The 16148-nt window shown below is 42.6% G+C and overlaps 3 protein-coding genes across 8 annotated transcripts in view; 1 reads left to right on the top strand and 2 right to left on the bottom strand.

The window, feature by feature from the left end:
* Window positions 1-3787: 3787 nt before the first annotated feature.
* CMC4 (C-X9-C motif containing 4) lies at window positions 3788-12996 on the bottom strand. 5 transcript variants are annotated; one of them, XM_031446374.2, is made up of 3 exons: window positions 12860-12996; window positions 6300-6367; window positions 3788-4164 (listed from the first exon to the last, which is right to left on the bottom strand). In XM_031446374.2, exons 2-3 carry the CDS (start codon window positions 6355-6357, stop codon window positions 4016-4018), a joined length of 207 nt encoding a protein of 68 aa, XP_031302234.1. In that variant the 5' UTR covers window positions 6358-6367; window positions 12860-12996; the 3' UTR covers window positions 3788-4015. The 5 variants fall into 5 exon arrangements, with proteins under 5 accessions (XP_031302234.1, XP_031302236.1, XP_031302237.1 ...); XM_031446376.2 differs by lacking the exon at window positions 12860-12996 and adding an exon at window positions 7896-8022; XM_031446377.2 differs by lacking the exon at window positions 12860-12996 and adding an exon at window positions 7308-7442.
* MTCP1 (mature T cell proliferation 1) lies at window positions 7098-12944 on the bottom strand. 2 transcript variants are annotated; one of them, XM_010989266.3, is made up of 5 exons: window positions 12860-12944; window positions 8185-8336; window positions 7896-8066; window positions 7763-7814; window positions 7098-7671 (listed from the first exon to the last, which is right to left on the bottom strand). In XM_010989266.3, exons 2-4 carry the CDS (start codon window positions 8287-8289, stop codon window positions 7767-7769), a joined length of 324 nt encoding a protein of 107 aa, XP_010987568.1. In that variant the 5' UTR covers window positions 8290-8336; window positions 12860-12944; the 3' UTR covers window positions 7098-7671; window positions 7763-7766. The 2 variants fall into 2 exon arrangements, with proteins under 2 accessions (XP_010987568.1, XP_064339007.1); XM_064482937.1 differs by lacking the exon at window positions 12860-12944 and having other exon boundaries at window positions 8185-12849.
* Window positions 12997-13514: 518 nt separating the features above from the next.
* The window catches only part of BRCC3 (BRCA1/BRCA2-containing complex subunit 3), a 54232-nt gene continuing 51598 nt past the window's right edge, over window positions 13515-16148 (top strand). The window contains exons 1-3 of the mRNA XM_010989262.3: window positions 13515-13708; window positions 14371-14387; window positions 15119-15173. Of these exons, the coding sequence (XP_010987564.1) occupies window positions 13586-13708; window positions 14371-14387; window positions 15119-15173 (195 nt within the window). The 5' untranslated portion in view covers window positions 13515-13585. The remainder of the gene's footprint in view (window positions 13709-14370; window positions 14388-15118; window positions 15174-16148) is intronic.

Genomic DNA, 16148 nt, shown 5'->3' with positions numbered 1-16148 from the left:
ATGCTTTGAGGATTAGTGAGAGCTGGTGTCTCAGCCTTGGTTGCACATGTGAATCACCTGTGGAAGTTTGAAAACTACTGACACCTGCCTCCCATCCTGGAGACGGATTTCACTGGTCTCAGGAACCGGTGGGGCAGCCTGAGTTTTTAACATGTTTCTAAAGAGCAGCCAAAGTTGAGAACCACTGAAATACAGAGTTGGGAGCTGTTGCTAATAAAATTCTAGCTCTGCTGTTAACATGTGACTACTTAGCAGGGCTTTAAAACCTGTTAAAGTAAGTGCCATACAAGTTCAGATGCCTTCCAAATACTGAACATAAATGTAATAGGAATCGTGTGGAGATTCAGTGCTAATCATATCATGGTCCCTAACACATAAACAACAAAACCCACTCAATAAATGTTCAGCTTCGTTGATGGGTTTTATTTTCTTGTATGTCATAGTAATAGCTAAGAATAAGATTTAAATCAATGTCTGCTGATAGATGTTGCCTTAAACTGAGAAAGGACTGAGTTCAAAGATAGGAAGGAACAATTGATTTGAAGCTTTAGGAGCCCTAAATAAAAGCATATACCTGGGGAAAAAATTAAAAGCCTGAAACTTGAGTAGTTAACTCAATAAAAATAATTTTGTAATAAAGCACAGGAAAGCAGTCTACTTGATCACGTAGTGATTGCTAATGTCAATCCGACACCACTATCAATTGATAACTTTATTTAACATTTTTTACTGATTTATAATCATTTTACAATGTTGTGTCAAATTCCAGTGTTCAGCACAATTTTTCAGTTATACGTGAACATATATATATTCGTTGTCACATTTTTTTTCTCTGAGCTACCACAAGATCTTGTGTATATTTCCCTGTGCTATACAGTGTAATCTTGTTTATCTATTCTACAATTTTGAAATCCCAGCCTGTCCCTTCCCACCCTCTGCCCCCTTGGCAACCACAAGTTTGTATTCTATGCCTATGAGTCTGTTTCTGTTTTGTATTTATGTTTTTTTTTTTTTTTTTAGATTCCACATATGAGCAATTTCATATGGTATTTTTCTTTCTCTTTCTGGCTTACTTCACTTAGAATGACATTCTCCAGGGACATCCATGTTGCTGCAAATGGCATTATGTTGTCATTTTTATGGCTGAGTAGCATTCCATTATATAAATGCACCACTTCTTTATCCAGTCATCCGTTGATGGACATTTAGGCTATCTCCATGTCTTGGCTATTATAAATAGTGCTGCTATGAACATTGGGGTGCAGGTGTCATCCTGAAGTAGGGTTCCTTCTGGATATATGCCCAGGAGCAGGATTCCTGGGTCACATGGTAAGTCTATTCCTAGTCTTTTGAGGAATCTCCATACTGTTTTCCATAGTGGCTGCACCAAACTGCATTCCCACCAGCAGTGTAGGAGGGTTCCCTTTTCTCCACAGCCTCTCCAGCCTTTGTCATTTGTGGACTTTTGAATGATGGCCATTCTGACTGGTGTGAGGTGATACCTCATTGTACTTTTGATTTGCATTTCTCTGATAATTAGTGATCTTGAGCTCAGTTGACAACTTTAAATGTAACTTAGATTTGTATATGATGTAAAATTAGTTATAAAATGTTTCATTAAATTGCTTTACTAGTAACACAAGAGTTTATTTAAATGACTTCATGAGAATGTAGCACTTTTACCCTAGTTTGTGGACCAAACATCTCTAAGGCAACATTTGTCCAAGTCTCTCTGGAGAACATTCACCCACCCTGAGAGATGCTATCTGCAAAACCAGTTTTTCCCACATTACAGCAATTCCTAGAAACAATGTGGGGAATGCTGCTTTAAAGAACACTTGTCTCAAACAGCCTTTGAACATCAGGGACTATTTTAGTTCATTCACTGCAATGTAGACTTTTTCTGCCATGGAGTGAATGTTTGTGGTTCCTCAGAATTCATGTTGAAATCCTAACCCCCAAGGTGATGATGGTATTTGGAGGTGATTAAGTCAGGAGCACAAGGCCCTCATGAGTGGGATTCCTGTCTTTAGAAAACAGACCCCAGAGAGCTCCCTTGTCCCTTCCTCCATGTGAGGACACAGCGAGAAGGCAGCCATCTATGTACCAGGAAGAAGGCCCTCACCAGACACTGAATCTGCCCGCACGCACCTTGATCTTGGACTTCCTGCTTCCAGAACTGTGAGAAATAAGTACCTGTTATGGAAGCCCCTCGTCTGTGGTACTTTGTTACAGCAGCCTGAATGGACTAAGATGAGGACCTATCAGAATCTGTTTCTTTTTTTTCTTTTTGCAGAGGGTGGGGGTGGGAGTGGAGTGATGGTGGTTCTGGCACCTGTTTGAGAAAAGCAAATGGCCTGTTTAGTCCTGCCCCCACCTGTTCCTTCTCTTAACATCATCAGGAGCCACTGTAACAGGTCCTGATTATAAGGATATGAAGTGTAGACTAAACCACCTAAGAATTCTAGTTCTGTCGCTGCCTGACTTCCAGTGAAGTTTTTTTCTTCCAGTTCTCATGATAAATTAAGGCTGTTAAACATTACAAGAATCATTTCTATGCCTTTCCTACCAGTCATTGAACAAATATGAAGTGCCTTCTGGCTAGCACTTCGGTGGGGATGCACCTGGAAGGGCACTTGGCTCTGAATTATTGGACACTGACTGGGTGACCTACGCATTTAATTCAGTTATAACGCTACCTGGAGTTAGCATCAGATCCCACAGGTTGATGGCTTAGTCTGCTCCCACGAGACTGCTCCCACATTTTCAGACACCTACTGCAAGTCTGGGTTGTTACCTGAGGTTCCCACTGACTCCCTCCTTGGGTTTGGCTGATTTACTAGAGCAGCTCACAGAACTTAGAAACATTCACTTAAACACTTACCAGTTTATTATAAAGGACATTCTAAAGGATACAGATGAACAACAGCCAGATGAGGTACAGAGAGTAAGCTGTTCCCCTGGAACAGGGGTGTGTCCCCCTCTCAGCACATGGATGCATTCTAGTGCCCCAACCCAGAAGCTCTCTGAACCCCATCGTTTTGGGTTTTATGGATGCTTCATTACAGCATTAAAATAAAAAATTGAGACCAGTCTTGAAGATTCCCTGAGCAGACAAAGCCAGTTTAGGCTTAATTTAGCTTATTTTGCAAGACTAACCTGGGTCATTTCTTCCTTATGCCTTTGGAAATCATAAGCAAAACAAAAACTGTTTCCCAAGGCTGTTAGGAGGTAACCTGTAACCAGTTCCCTACCTTCTAAGACAATTCTAATATAACCAATCACTTGGAAGAATAAACAGCCACTGCCTCCGTGCTATATACGCTGCTGTATACCAGCATAGCCCTGGGCCTGGGCCTGTTTTGGAGTGCTCCTGGTGTGCACACTCTTTTTGGTGTGGGCACAATAAACATTCACTAATTATTTCTTCCATGATTCATTGGTTTTCTCTTACTGTGATTTTTGACGACAGTCATGGCTGATGAAATCATTGGCGACAAAACTCAGTCTTCTCCAGCCCCTGCCCCCCTTCCTCCTTGAGGTCAGGGTTGGGGTGGGGGCGGGAACTGAAAGTTCCAACCCTCAAAATCCCACAGTTGGTTCCCCTGACAACCAGCCCCCATCCAAAGGTACCTGGGCGCTTTCCAGTCATCTCATTAAGGTGACAAAAGATACCTTTATTGCACTTATCACTTAGGACATTCCAAGGGTTTCAGGAGCTCTGCCAGGAACGAGACAAAGACCAAATACATATTTTAAGTCAAAATACCACAAGTACCAAACCAAATTTTTTCACTTAAAAGGTTTATTTTAGCAGCTCAGTTTTATTACATTCTACATAGTTGTTTAATATATTTGTATTTGTTCTGCATAGATGACATATTCGTTAACTTTTATAGTTGACGTTTTCATTTGATATTTATTTGCTGCTACCTGACCTGAAGAAAGAGTCAGGAGGACAAATAAAACCCGCATGGTGGAAGTGCGGAGCAGCGTCTGACTTCTCAGCAGAACTTTACTTGGATGTGGACTTCAGCGTCAGCTTTTCTTCCTCTTCCTTCTCAAATCCTGAGCAGACGGGAGATCTTCCCTTGGGATACCGAGCACAACACTTACGCAGTTCTTGGATGACAGCCTGGCACTTGGATTCCATGTAGTTGTTGGCTGCAAAACAGACAGGCAGACCCTAGTCACCATCTCACAGGACTTGGGCACCAGGAGGTCTAGATCTACAGACCTGGGAGAAACAGCATGTCCCCAAGACCAGTGAATTGTTTCTCATTTAGAGACCTGTCAACAGGCTAATGAGGAAGAAAAGTATGATTTACAAAGTGGTTGAAAGGTATTTTTACATATAATTTCCTTTTCTTTAAAGATGAGTACTTATGTGCCTTTTTCTAGGGCAGTGGTTTTTTTTTTAAGTTGAAGTGTTGTTGATTTACAATGCTGTGTTAATTTCAGGTGCACAAGCATACTGATTCATTTATATATAGTATCTTTTTCAGATTCTTTTCCATTATGGTTTATTTTAAGATATTCAATCTAGTTCCCTGTGCCATACAGTAGAAACTTGTTATTTATTTTATATGTAGTATTGTGTATTGGGCAGTGGCTTTATTCTTTTTTTTAATTGAACTATAGTTGACTTGTGTTGACTTCTGGTGTACAGCATAGCGATTCAGTTATACATATATATGAGCAGTGGTTTTTAACCTCCCCTCTTTTTTTTACAGCTGAGCTAAGAATGGTTTTTGTAAAAGATTGTAAACACACCACCCCCAAAAGACTTCCTGTCCTCCAAAGCCTTAAAGTAATTGCTGTTTGGTCTTTTACATAAAATATTTGCAGATCCCTGCTATACACAGACCCTGGGTCAAGAAGCACTTGGCCTAAAGGTTTTATATCAGCTGCAGTTGATCTGAGTCCCCTGGTACTAAAGTAGGGGGCATGCATGTTAGCCCAGGATAGGAAAGAATTCTGACTAGAAAGAGAGTATGTTTGGGTGTGTAAGTCCAGATTTAGGGTTCAAACTGTCACTGTGCCCCTTACTAGTTGTGTGATCTTGGACAAGTTACATGACTTCTGTGTTGCTTTCCCTATCTATAAAATGGGTCATAGCAGTACCTACCTTATGGATGAAAGGATTAAATGACTTAATATTGTTTGAAGCCCTTAAAACTGTGCTTGTCACCTCGGGAGTACTCTTAGTCCATCCAGCCCTCAATCCTTCCACACTAGCAAGGGGGTGGAACCAGCTCTAACTTGATTCTTGTTTCTAATTCAAATCAGGTAAGAATCAGAATCAGGTAAGAATTTCCTTGGGAGAAGAAATTGTGAAAAACCTTTTTCCTTTTTCTTAAATTTGGAGGAAGGGAAGAAAAGGATGAATAAAATGGCATTATTATTATACATGAACACTTTAAAAGATTTTAGAAAATATTGCTTACATCATAAAAAGTCCAAGAATGAAAGTGAAAAGTCAAAGGAAATATACAAACAGAGGTTTTCTTGGTGGTGAGTCTTTGGGTGAATTCTGGACATTTTTCCCACCCATCTTTCTATATTTTCATGGGCATCCATCTCTATTACTTTAATAATTGGAAAATTATTTAAAAAGTCAGTTTTCAAATTCAGATAGCCTTGCAGCTTTTTCTAGTTGCTCTGCTAGTAATAACTCACAGGTTTAAAAAAGTAAAATCTTCTAGCATTTGGTCAAACTTAACAACAAATGGACAAATCACATCAAGTGTGCTTTAGCTGAAATTTGCTTTTGCCTTTAAGAGTTAGTTGCTGACTTTGGGAGCGTGAATTCCAATTGTATTTTCACCCTCTAACCTGATTGCTTTTAAAAAGTGGGTTGTCAGCCACAGTGAAGTATAACCAACCCATTTAAAATGAGTCTTTTTTTTTTTTTTTTAAAAAAAAGGACTTTGCTCAGCTTAGTAATTCTCGACTCTGGCTGTGTATTAAAATCACCTGGTTAGCTTTTTTTGACTGATTCCTGCCCAGACCCCATCCCTAGAGAGTCTGATTTAATTGTTCTAGGCAAGTTTTTAAAGCTCTCCAGGTGATTTTAAATGTACAACCAAGATTGCAAACCCCAATCTTAGATCATATCACTTCTTATTTTCTGCATCTCTAATGATATAGTTAGGAAAATCTTCAGGGTGAGTTAATTGCAGAAATACTACATTCTGAGAGGAGTTAATATAGTTTGCTGACAAAAAGAACAATTGGTCTCTTGTAGTTAGTTCACAAAGTGGAAAAATATTTTTTAAAAAAAGCATTTAACGTACTACCTTGTAAACATTTCTGTATTTCACAGGCTTGTTTCTGGCACGGATCCTTCTGCAGCATATCCAGAAAACTAAAATGAGAAAAATAATTTTTACTTTGTCTTCTGTACATAAAGACTTCAAAGCCCCCTCTAGATGGAATTTTCTTCTGAGACAAGCAGTCTGTTCATACAATTGCTGCAAAACAATTACACTAAAAAATACTCTTCCCATTCATAGGATAAATCAACTGTATTTTATAATATTCCATTTGACTTGGAAGATATAAATAGCTTTACATGGGGAAAAAACCCTTGAATTCAAGTCATCTTGATCATTGTAAACCACCCTTGAGCCTTTTTCCTTATTACTCATGTGTAAAATGGGGAGCATACCTACCTGAAAGCATTGATGGAAAGATTAAATGTGATAAAGTATATAAAGTGCATAGAACAGTGCCTGGAAGGCAGTAAGGACTCAAGACATGCTAGCTATTATCCTCAAGACTTTTAGAAAGCAAAACCTTACTGTTAATGTATATAAACTGCTAAGATTATTTTACTTCAGGAAATTCTTGTAGTAATTAGGTAGTAAATGCTTTTCTAGGAATCAGCAATACTTGGTGTTATTATTCCTGAGAAAGGCGCTAGTTAGGCAGCTAAAATGTTTTCCGGAGCTCTTACAGAAACCAACTTATTTAAAATATTTGTAACCAGAGAATGAATTTCAAAGTGCCCACGATTTTGACCAGCAACGTCTAATAATTTGAAGATATTTCAGAAAGGAAAAAGGCCCAGGAGCCTTTGGAGCTAACTTCATTACTGCAAATAACCTTTTTTTTTTTTTTTTCAGAGCCCCCTAAGTTCTCAGTAGATCCAAGTTAGGTCAGTACTGGGATGGGAAACACTGGAGCAAAACCTAGGATATTTACAGGATGGGAGAAGGAAAGGCAGGTGAATTGCTGCAGGGCAAATAAGCGACAAATAGATGTTGATGCTGCTAGGAGCTGCTCTCTTCTCTCTAAATCAGTACCAAGTCCTTGGTGATCAGGGCATCTGTTCTGCAGCAGGTGCTGACTTTTGTGGGATTCATCAGATCCCAGTTCCAGCTGATGATGTCCATTAAAGGTTCTATGGCAATTTCCAAAGGAGTCAATTTCAAGGTACGTATCCTAACTAAGTACTTTTGTTGACTTGCTTTCTGCCTGCATAACCCTTCCTCTGCAGTTCCACTTGCTGTGTTCTTCATGACCCTTCCTAAACTTCTGTGTTCTTGAGCAGTTTTTCAACCCACTCCCTCCCCCCAGGCCCACAGGTGGGTGCACTGTGGTAGTGGATGAAGTGATTGCCATGTACTGAACAGAACAGAGGAGCATATCTTCCTAGCATCCCAGCACCTGGAAAAAAAATAGATCATTAAAATCACCACAGCCGAATAGTGTGAAAAAGAAGGGAGGGTGGGGACAGGGGAGAGACAGAAACACTTACCAGATTAATCATCAGGCAAAAGCTTAAGCAACAGCTCCTGTACTCCCCTGACCTGTCAGAAAAAGAAAAGTTTATAGAGTACTCTGTTATAAGAGTCCCAATGCAATGGAAAGTTATTAAGCAACATGTGTACCATTAAATGATGCTGGATCTGCCACAAGCGAGAGTTGTTATCCATGTAGCGCTCCTCGGGGTAGAGTTGCCACATGAGAGGTAGCTGGGAGGTAAGAAGGTGACTTGGCCTGGCTGCGTCACCTAAAGGAACCTGAACTTGCTGAACTCGTGCCCTTAGGAAACTCGTCTCCTAATGGAAAGAAATGATCAAGAATAAAACCAAAGACTTCAGGATATTGAGACTGGTTAGAAACCAAGTTTCTTGAAAGCAAAATCAATAAAGAAATAAACAAAATGTAAACAGTTACCTCTTCCACGACGGCCACCCACGTGCGCTGGTATTCGTCGCGGTAGATACCCTCTTGGTGAACCCAGAGGTGATCGGGTGGAGCCCCCACATCCTCTCCTGCCATTCTGGGCTTTGGATTCCAATTCTAGCCCTGCTTTTCTCCACCTAAGCCTGCAGCACCCGCGCACAGGACACAGGTGTGACTTTTTGTGTTTCAATGAACTCACCAAGGAGCAAGGTGACCTGGAACTAGCAACCACCAACTAGAACCAAACCTCGTATATGTCTACTGGCACAGCCTAAATAGAACTGAGGATATCTGAAGCTTCCTGCAAGACACTGAAGTGACACTCAGGCAGAGCCTCGGGTAATGCTGGTGACTGTGAAGCACTCAAGAATTCTCTTAGGTGAGGAGGACTGTGGAAATGGAGGACTAGCACTACAGGAGTGGGGCACTGGTCTTAGTCTTTACATTCACGAAGCAGCATCTGAAAATGCAGCCGGCAACGGAATACGCACAGGAGTGTGCTGAAGGGCACGCTTATTTGGGCAGGAAAGCAGTGTCACAGACACATGCATGCCACATTCCCCAGGTAAAAGCCCCTTCCAAGCAGTTTCCATTTTAAGAGGTAAGACTGTGATGGTCAAATCACGTAATCATGTGCATGGCTTTCTAAACTGAAAAGAAAAGCTCATTTTAAGGGCAAATGACCTATTTATCAGTTTACTTAGAAAGGTTACTTACAGCGGCTGGGCATTTCCAGAAAGGGGTTTTCATTTTAGGGAAAGTATTTAAGGTAGCATCATGGAATTTCTCAGTTGCAAGAGACATCTGGGGCTCATGACAGTTCAGAGCTGAGTGAGATCAAATGATAGTTATCCCTCTGGGTCCTGGACTGTGTCATTGTAATACTGCTTCAGGATGTCACAGGAGCTCATTTTTCCATAGAGGTGTCGGTTTAAATTCTGTTTTCCTAAGTCAGAAGGCCAGAAAAGCCCCTGCACCCTTTGACAGGTGTAAAGGAAGCACACCTTCTGGGCAAACTCTTCCCATAATGCAGCCTCGGCTCTAACCCCGTAAGAACCCCCTGCCCAGTCCTGGATCTCATTTCAGGGCCTCACAATAACTTGACCTGCATTTTACAGGAATGAATCGTCTGGACCCAGCTCACAGCATCAAGGCATGGTTTCACTAGATTTCTGTGCTTCAGAGAGCCCAGATAAAGCACTGGGGGACCTGCTCCACAAAACCAAGGCCTTCCATTCACATTAGGTGGCCATCAGGTAGAAGAGGAACTGCCATACAGCTGAGGAGGTTGTTAAATTCTCAAAGTGAGATTGTTAAGAGCAAACAAGATGCCAGAACATAGCATGGTGCCAGAAAACTAATGGAGGTAAACAAGCCCTCTTTTCAGGAACAACAATCTGACTACTTTGTTGTTTTTCCTTAACATTGTTTCTCTCAGTGGCCACACAACCTCTCCTGATCCTGCAGACTCAAAACTTATGAGGAGTTACTGTGGACTTCTTCCTCTTCAGTTGCTACATCCCATCTGTCACCAATTCCAGCCAGCACCACTGCCACTGTATTTAAGACAAACTTTCCCCCAATACCAGTTCATTTTAGCTCCATATCCTGGCTCCCCAGGCCCCTGTGCTTATCTCAGAACTATGACAATAGAGTGCAGGTGCCTGCCTTCTCTATGAAAACAACTTGCCTTTTATGACTACTGTAGCGTTTGTCTCAACTAAAATTCATATTTTGACCTCTAATTGTAAAGTGCCTTGCATTTTGCTCTGCTTATTTCACAAGTCCTGTCCCCACCCCACCCCCAAATACAGTATTAGAAGCCCGTCAATAAAAGGACTAATACAGTACTAGTCAAACAGGGTTCCTGTGAGTGGATGGGTGTGTATGGTGAGTAGAGAGGGTAGACGGACAAAGGCCACATAGACACGGGTAGAGATCAATTCTCTAGGTGTATTGGATAGCGATATATTATTTTTTCAAAGCCATTTTTTTTCCCATTTAGCAGATACAATTGTTCTGCCTCTCCTCCCTAAGGCTTCAGAGAGGGTACAAACAAAAACCTAGTAAATACCAATGTCAAAATAAAATATATTAAAGTCTGGATTTTGAGTACAACAACAACAACAACAAAGTGTGCCACACCCTCCCTCCTTTAAAGTAGAAATCAAGTGTTAGGGTCTAAGGACCATTTCAACATCACAGATAGGTTCCAGCCACAACTAAAACACTGACATTTAAATTTGTTTTGAATGAAAAGCAAATTTTTACTGGTTACACTGACATTAAAAGGAAATAATTCCAGTGCAATAGCGGGCAAACACATTGGAGATGATGGTCTGAATTAGTGTGAATCACAACCAAGAGGCCTGTGAGTCACTACAAAATATTCTTAGAAGAAAGGTGGCATGATGTGCTGCTGTGACCCAGAGGACAACATGCTGGGCAGGAGCAAACCTCTGCACACAACCCCAGACTTGTATGCCACCACCTGGAGGTGGCAGGAAGGCCTAGCGAAAGGTGACTGAAGTGATCAAGGGCCTGAGAAGCTGCCAGATGAGCATGAATCAGAGAACAGCCAAGGGATTAAGAGCAAAGCCACCAAATCACAGGTTGTATGAATGGAACACAATTTCCCTAAATCGGACTCTTGGAACACTTGTCCTAACTTTTTCCTTGGTCAAAATAAGTTTGGGAATCTTGTTATGCAGTAAAGAAACTTTATTTTAACGCTTCCCAAATTTATTTGACTAGAGAACATTTTTCTGCATATGATACTTGTTCACAAAATTCAGGACCCCTTGGACTAAGATAACGTCTTAAAACCTCAAGATAAACTTAGATACAAGGTGCAGTACAATACACAAAACATAGACCTGTTCCACTCAACTCAAGGGATACTACCAGCTGCATATTCAAATAGATTTAAAAAAAGTTTTTATGTAGCTTTATTACCCATGAATGCACTAAAAGAGATTGTTCCCACCTTGATGCCACCGGCCAGGGACCACACTGGTGGAGATACACTGTATCTTAGTGAGGCATTTTGTAAACTATGTTTTAAATAGATGATAGACAACACAGATGGGCCTCCCTAGGTAGATTAAGTAAAACCGTAATTTTTCCTTTACAGAATGAATTATTTTGTGTCTTAAAAAAGTATAATTTGGTTTAATTTCCAGGTGTTTGAACAGTTTTTAAACATTAATCAGTTGAATACACTTATTTTATTTGAAGTCAATTAATAAACTCATCTAATTACAATGAGTGAAGTTACCAAGAACGCAAGCCCTGAAGTCAGCCCAGCCTGTGTATGAATGCTGACTTTGCCACTTACTAGTTCTGTGACCTCGGACAAGTTAACCTCTGTACACCTCAGTTTTCTAACATGTAAAATGAGAATTAAAGAACATACTGATCATAATTGTCAATACTTTCTTAGCACTTCCTATATGATTTATATATATTGACCCTTTTAATCTTCACACAATCACCCGATTAGATAGATGCTATTATAACCCCCACTTAAAGATGAGAAAGTAAGGCACAGAGAAGTTAGGTAACTTGCATGAGGTAACACAGCTAGGAAGTTGCAGAGGGTAATTCCAATTGGGGCAGTTTACACATACAAGATATATAAATGCTTAGTAGAGTGTCTAGCACATAATAAGCTTGCCATAAATGTTAATAGGGCTTTTTCTTGTACTCCAATGAAACGTTTAGAGCTGTAAAATGTGGCCATGAGCAATATAAAAGTTTGAAAATATCAGTCTGGAATATGAAACTGACTAACACCAACCACAGACAAAGGTGTTTTTCTTCTCGAAGGTGACTAAAAATGCTTATAAATGCAAAACATACCATCACAAAACATAATAATAAGAGCACCATCAGGGCTGGGCACACTAGCCACGCACAGCAATTGAAAATAATAGATGATGTAAAACTAAAACTGAAGCTTAAGAGAAAAGTTAGATGGGTCCAATGTAATTACACACTTGCAATTTTGCCCACGGTTCATCGTTATCAAAATTAATCATGGAAGGATGTACAATGTGGTTCTTAAGCATTAGGTCAAAATGAAGGTTGCTGGCATGTGTAATATTAGAGATAGGGCCCACATCCAGTGGAACTATTTATGGGGAGCCTTGGGTTGGAACTGACTTGGGAGAAAAGAGCAAAGCATCAACACCTCTTCAGGTAGCACCGTGGGCACGTTCCCTTTCCAGTACTGGCTTCAAAACCACACAGGGCATACAAAAGCAGATTCAACACAGCCATAAACTGATGGGCTGTGGATGCAGCCCATATATTTTCCTTCGATTTAGAATCATTCCTGAAATCCACGTGTACTTCCTAACCTTGGGAGTTGGAAGATCTGTACTTTCACCTATTGCACGTTTGTTATACGTCCAAAGAAAATTACTTTTACACGTAATTTCACCATGTCTGATATCATCGAGACAGGGACGGTCAGGGAAACTTGTATTGTGCATCTCTGCTGCGATACATCCGACCTTGAATAAAAACTGAAGTTCCCCATTCCCCTTCCCTGTCTCCAACAAATCGATACCTAAAAGCCTTTACAGAAAGTAGCAGCAGGCAAGCTTAAGAGTGATACTTTTCAGATACAGTATAGCACTGTTTCTGCCAAGAGGTTACTCACATGAATATAATGTTTCTTGGGCTAATTAATCCGCCTCGAGAGCAGCGAGGCTAAAACTTCAGGTCACCCACCCCGGGCCACTCAAGCCGGGATCGGGACGTGAGCCCGGGGCGAGCCGAGGGGCATTCGGGCCGAGGTCACCCGAAGCGAAGTGGTACGGCACGGGCCGGCAACCGGAAGTGGTCCAAGGAAAGAGAGTTGTACAAAATTCTGGGGCCCTAACTTGGAAACAAAACAAAATAAAACAAAACCTGAACTTCGGACCGAATCTCAAAGGAGCGGCCCCTCGGTAAAGAGGCCGGCGCGCGCGGCGATGCCGCCTCAGAGGGAGGTCCCCGGAGCGTGTAGGCCGCGCAGGGCTCTTCTCAGCGGGCGGGCAAAATGGGCGCCGACGCTCGGGAGGCGCCAGCCCGGCCGCCCGGGCGCTGCTTACAGACCACGTCCGCCTGCGGCCCGAGAGCACCGCCTCCTCGCCGCCCCCTGCGCCCGGCCTGACGTCCCGACCGCGGCCGGCCACCGCCCTCCGCCCCGACGGCCACGCCTGCCCCAACCGGCACGGGCGTTTCCCAGGTGCCGCTGGGCCGGCCCCGCCCCCGCGGCCGAGCTCCGCCCCCGCGTGCCCGCCTCTCGCCTCCAAGCCCCGCCCCCGCGGAACCCGCGCGCCGGAGCACCCGGTTGGCCAGGCCCGAGTGGGCCCGAAGCGGACGTGAGCACAGTCGGACCAAGATGGCGGTGCAGGTGGTGCAGGCGGTGCAGGCGGTTCATCTCGAGTCGGATGCTTTCCTTGTCTGTCTCAACCACGCTCTGAGCACAGAGAAGGAGGAGGTGATGGGGCTGTGTATAGGGGAGGTGAGTAAGCCACTCAGCCTGGCCGGAACCCTGCCGAGCAGTCCCCCCGCGTCCCCGGGTCGGGTGCTGGCTGTGCCCAGGGCTGCGGAGGCCACAGCACCCCTGGCTTAGCTCCTTGGACATATCTTCTGAATGGTACTATGTTTGGGGCCCCGTTTCCTCTGGTCGTCTAACGCTTCCGCAAGCCCCCAGCGATCCGCATAAGCCTCAGGGAGTAGGGGGAGGCTTGCTTTTTCACTTGAAGTCTGTGGCTTTTCTTTAGTTCTGGAGTTGTCACCCCATTGACCAAAACCGCAAGTCAGACCAGACAGACATTATAGTATAACGAGGACATCAATTTATTACGAAGTAGCTGACCACTATTAGGGCCCCTAGCCTTGCGTGCATCCACTCTCCCCTCTAGGAAGCGTTTTGAGGGTACCAAATAACCGAAGACACGCATGGGGTTCAAAGACGCGAAAGTCTGCTCCGTTAAATGTTGCACAGGGGCAAAAGACGATAAGTAAATAGAGCTGACTTGTTGACAGTCCGAAGTAGGATTTCTCCAGGCTTTCAATGCCGGTGTACAGGAATGCATGACCTAATTTTCATATAATCTGCATCCATGTACATCTGATATGCTTAATGTGATCAATAATGTTTTCTGCTCTTTCCCACTCTAGTTGAATGATGACACAAGGTAAGATTATATTTGTTTATTCCTATCTTTTCATCTCTATGCCATTGTTAACTTCAGTTATCACAAGTTTGGCAATATTTTGTAAGGGTTGCATTTAAAGTTAACGTTGTAACTCTGGAGCGCCCTCAATACTACATTTTGATTTCCGCCTCAACCCTGAAGGTTGGTGTCCACCTTACTTTCTAGTAGGACGATTTTCAGTTGAAATATGTATGACCCTATCTGAAATAAATGGTGAGGGGAACCAAGATCATAAGTGAACCTGTGAAAGCTCTTTGTGACAGATAATGTGCATATTAAGAGACACCCCCCCCCTCATTCATTTCTCCATCCAAACTGTCAGTGGCTTTCTGCCTCCTCCGGGTGGACTCTACAGTGATCTCAGAGATCCCTGCTGTCTTGAATGCCTGAGGTGGTGAAAGCTTTGAGTTAACTTTATTTAAACTTCAAAACTTAGCATGGTGTCTACTGGTCAAACCCACCTCCTTAATACCCAGAATCGTAGGAGTTGTTTTGTCCATGAAAACCATGCACTCAGCCACTTATGCGTGGGTCTAATACTGCATCTAACAGGTGTATGAGCACAGCTCTAGCCTCAGTTTACTTTCCCTCCTCTTCCTTTGTCTCTGCTAAGGTTTCACTGCAAAACCTGCTAGTCCTGTTACTTTGCTGTAATACCTTTGTATATTCCAAACCTCAGTTGCCTTTTTTTTCTAATTTATCCCCAAAAGGAGTGACCCCAAATTTACATATACTGGAACTGAAATGCGCACAGTTGCTGAAAAGGTACGTGTGCTATAATTTTGCATGATGAAAACTTGCACTTGGGGAGTGCAGTTCTTAGCCCACCTTGACTTTTCTCCTGCCTGTACTCCCACCCCACCTTTTCTGGCATGTTCTAGCTTCCCCATTGTATCGCAGACCTATGGCTTTTTTTAATATGATAAAAATAAATTATGTCCTCTTCTGCCAAGCAGACAGTGGAGCTGATAAAAGCTATCTGGCAACAACTCCATCCACTTACTACCTTTAGATACAAACTTCTCCGTGTTAACCACTTTGCCTCCCTTCTTCCCATATCAAGGAAAGAAGTCCACTTCCTCTCCAGAGGAAGCTCCTCTGCAGCTTCTTCAGGGACCTTGCACATCCAATCTCTTGTCTCTCTTCTGAGTCTTCAACCTCTTCCTGTTACCCAGCTCTTTTCCCTTAGGATTCAGCTGTGCTTCCCTCATTTGCAGAAGGGAAAGAACAATAACTTCTTAATGCTGTATCTTCTTGTACTTAACTACTCTTATATCCTTCCTGTAAGAGCCAGGCCTCTTAAAAGAATCAGATACAATCACTACTTCTTTACCTTCTCCAGTGAAACCCGCCAGGTCTGGTTTCTAGTTCCACCTCTCCAGCTACATCCACACTGCTCCAGCAGTGGATTATTCCTTGGTGTTTATATTACTACATCTTTGTCCTTACAACTCTGAAGTCTCATGGGATTTTTGTATGTTTTCTTTTTGCGGTGTCTGCCTTTTCCTCCCTTCTCCCTCCCATCCTTTATGGGCTCTTCCTTCTCTTCCATGGCTTTAAAGTTGGTCTTCTCAAAGTTTCTGTCTTGGCCTCCTCTTCCCAGAATGTCTTCCTAGACAACATTACCTTCCCTATGGCTTTACCTGCAGCAGACGTTGAGGTTAGACAGATCTGTCTTCAAATAATTTCTTTGATACTTATCGTGTGACTTTGGACATGCTACTTAACATCAGTGAGCTT

The sequence above is a fragment of the Camelus dromedarius genome, chromosome X (assembly GCF_036321535.1).
Source record: "Camelus dromedarius isolate mCamDro1 chromosome X, mCamDro1.pat, whole genome shotgun sequence".
Lineage (NCBI taxonomy): Eukaryota > Metazoa > Chordata > Mammalia > Artiodactyla > Camelidae > Camelus > Camelus dromedarius.
The sequence above is the reverse complement of the archived record's forward strand: the minus strand, read 5'-3'. Positions and strand labels throughout refer to the sequence as shown.

Excerpts from the sequence above, each read along its gene's own strand:
- CMC4 (XM_064482938.1), bottom strand. The coding sequence starts at position 6,408 with ATGTACAGAAGACAAAGTAAAAATTATTTTTCTCATTTTAGTTTTCTG. Across the intron at positions 4,165-6,299 it reads AATACAGAAATGTTTACAAG|CCAACAACTACATGGAATCC; the intron begins GTAGTACGTTAA and ends TCTGTTTTGCAG.
- MTCP1 (XM_010989266.3), bottom strand. The coding sequence starts at position 8,289 with ATGGCAGGAGAGGATGTGGGGGCTCCACCCGATCACCTCTGGGTTCAC. Across the intron at positions 8,067-8,184 it reads GGGTGGCCGTCGTGGAAGAG|GAGACGAGTTTCCTAAGGGC; the intron begins GTAACTGTTTAC and ends TCTTTCCATTAG. Across the intron at positions 7,815-7,895 it reads AGATCCAGCATCATTTAATG|GTCAGGGGAGTACAGGAGCT; the intron begins GTACACATGTTG and ends TTTTTCTGACAG.